At 45.5% G+C, this 2,898-nt stretch overlaps 1 protein-coding gene across 5 annotated transcripts in view; it reads left to right on the forward strand.

Moving 5' to 3' along the window:
- CUNH5orf42 (chromosome unknown C5orf42 homolog) overlaps positions 1-2,898 on the forward strand; it is a 132,902-nt gene that overhangs the window by 72,089 nt on the left and 57,915 nt on the right. For all 5 annotated transcript variants that reach the window (XM_019517948.1, XM_019517944.1, XM_019517945.1 and 2 more), the window contains exon 28: positions 1,193-1,275. In XM_019517948.1, coding sequence (XP_019373493.1) covers positions 1,193-1,275 — 83 coding nt within the window. The remainder of the gene's footprint in view (positions 1-1,192; positions 1,276-2,898) is intronic.

Below are 2,898 nucleotides of genomic sequence, written 5' to 3' on the forward strand. Positions count from 1 at the left end.
TGAGGGAGGATGGAAGGCTGTGGGGACCCTTCACGCACTCCCCCCCATGGCACCCAGGTCCCCGACAGTGGCAGGAGCAGGCAGGGTCACTCATGGCACTTCTGGCCAGAGCTGCACATGGCAAGAAGGAGTGCAGCCCAGCTGGCCCACCTCTATCATGCAGGGCTCCCTATGGCACACATGTAGCTCCTGGCACTTGCACATTAACAGGGTGAAGCCCTGTGTGATGGAGCTGGCTGCCGCCACGGAAGCAGAACACTAGGCTCCCCGCCACTTCCAGTGGAGTCCTAGCAGCTGTATGAGGCGGGGAAGGCAGCTGGCTCCATCGTGCAGGGCTTCCCCCAGGTGTCACATGAGTGCTGGGAGCTGCACACAATAGAAGCGAGCTGTCCTGGCTGCGCTTCTTGCCACTGTCTGCAGCACTGGGCAGAGCCACCCACCATCAGTGCCGTGAGCACCCACTGCTGCCACCAGCGGTGGGAACTGTGTGCCGTGTGGGGGGTGGAGGAACCACACAACCTCCCTCACACCCACACTCTGCCCACCTGAGTTCCATGGTCCCGCTGGGTGGAGTACAGTTAATAAGTGTGTGCCCGCGGGCCAGATGAAATTGCCTGGTTGGCCAGATATGGCCCATCAGCTGTATTTTCCCTGCCCTGTTATAAACTAACTCAGAGCTGTCCAACTTCTTAGAAGCTGGGGACTCCCCAGAGCTCCAGGCTCCACAGGGCATACCACCAGTGACGGGCCCGGAGTGCAAGGCAGTAGAAGGAGGGCTACCCTGGGGACCTTGGCAGCAGCAGTAGCTGGAATAAAGGGAAGAGAACTGGCAGCTAGGCAGCAACCTGGAGGGGCCTTGAGTTAACTCCTCAGGGACTAAACTCAATGTGTGAGTCACTAGTTAGACAGCCCTGAATTAACACATTTAGGTGCCACCCTGCCCTGCCTGCTGCCTAACTTAAGACTAACACAGTCAACGCCTTCACTTTATAAAGGAAATGCAACAATTGGTAAAATATTGATAGCATATGTACTCCAATACTAAAGGGGTCCTCTCCTCTCCTTTTTCTGTCTTGAAGTGATAGACAAATTTGGCCAAATGGATTAAATCAGGTAAATTGTAAAACATATAGTTTGCTGATTATATATGCTCTTTATATTTTTTTATTAATTATGTCTCTTTATTTCATAGACTTCTTTGAAGAACCATTTGAAATGCCAAAAAGCTCCAATATTTCTGTCAGTATTAAACCTGTACAACAGCAAAAAGTAGAGGCAAGTTAGCACCTTATAGAGTTGAAAAAATTACATTTCAGTTTTTTTCATAACACATTAACTTGTTATATATTATAACTGTCTGGGCTTAAAGCTTATTTGGACCAAGCCCACACAAGTCATCCATCCCAGGGGGCCAGAAGGTTAGGCACTACTGCTGTAGAGTGATCCAGAAAATAATTCATTTTACTTTGCTTTATAGTACTGTAAAAACAATGAAGCCATAGGCGCCAACTCCATGAGTACTTAGGGGCTCAAGCACCTACCAAAAAAATTAGCAGGTGCTCAGCACCCATGAACCACAGCTATTTTGGTTTTACATGTTAGATCTGCTTGCAAAGGTTAGAAGCACTTTACCAGAAGAAGCAGTGCCTTATTTCAGCCTGGCTCTGTAGCATCTGTAAAGTTTGGGTGCTTCAGCAGGGCTTTTTGGCACTTCTAGCTAAAGCTGTTTCAATTGGCTAGTAGATAGAAGTGCCAAAAAGGCCCACTAAAGTGCCTGTCCTTTACAAACGTCAGCTGAGCTGGGTTGAAGACATCCGCTGCCTCTTCTGAGCATGCATGGCGGGGCTCTGCATGGGAACGTGCCAGGTTTAAAGTAAAGCACCTTTTTTGTTTGTTTGTTTGTTTTATATCTGCAAGCACCTGCTGGCAGAAAACAAAGTCAGTGCCTACGAATGAAACTAAGAGAATTTATAAAAATAAAAAATGTTCTGTAATTCTTAATTTTGCAGCACAGTTTGCTAGAGCCAAATTCTGTTTACACTTGGTAAAGCTAAGTGGTGCATATGTAGCCACCTAATTGCAATTTTTGGTATGTATGCACAATTTGACATTCATCATACCTATACCTGCTCCATGTTTCCCTTCTGTACATATTTAGTAGGCCACAGTAAGGTTGCGTAGCTGCCCAGGCACATGCATTACATCAGACAAGTCCCAAAACTTCAGTTGTAGACTGAGAGGAAGAGAAAGCAGGCAGTCTTCCACTAGTCTGGTGGTCCAGGGGGCAGGAGGGGAATTGAAACTCTGTTTCCTGTTTCCCAGCAAAGTACTCTGAGTTTCAGAATTGGTTGCAAACTCATATTAATATCTATTTTTAATCATTTAAAAAAGTTAGTATGTGATATTCTAGGAATCTGTTTTGTAGCCGTGTTGGTCTGAGAAAGATACACAAAGTTCCTGGGTCGGAGGCAATTATCTTGTATTAGATCAACTAAACGGTAGCAAAAAATTTCCTTTCTTTGCAAGTTTTCTGGCACATACACCCTTCTTTAGGCTGAGGAGAATTCAAAGATTATAAAAGTCCTCCTAGATAGAAAATGAACTCCATTTTGCACAAGGGAAGTAGAAGCTGGAAGTTTATTCCCCTGGGTATCTGAGAGTCCTTTTGTGAGAGTGTTGCTCTGTGATGTGTAAATTAGGCTTCTTCTTTCTTGGAAGTGTCCGATGTCAGAGGCAGCCAGGGAGGTGAAAAAATCCTTCTATCTTGTTTAGCAATGAAGTTTACTTTTCCAGACAGCTAAAGTATGATATCTTCCATGTTTCAGGAATCTATTTTGTAGCCATGTTGGGCTGAGAAAGATACACAAAGCTCTTGGGTCAGAGGTGATATCTTTTATT

The sequence above is a fragment of the Gavialis gangeticus genome, unplaced genomic scaffold, assembly GCF_001723915.1.
Source record: "Gavialis gangeticus isolate Ggan-Ray unplaced genomic scaffold, GavGan_comp1, whole genome shotgun sequence".
Classification (NCBI taxonomy): domain Eukaryota; kingdom Metazoa; phylum Chordata; order Crocodylia; family Gavialidae; genus Gavialis; species Gavialis gangeticus.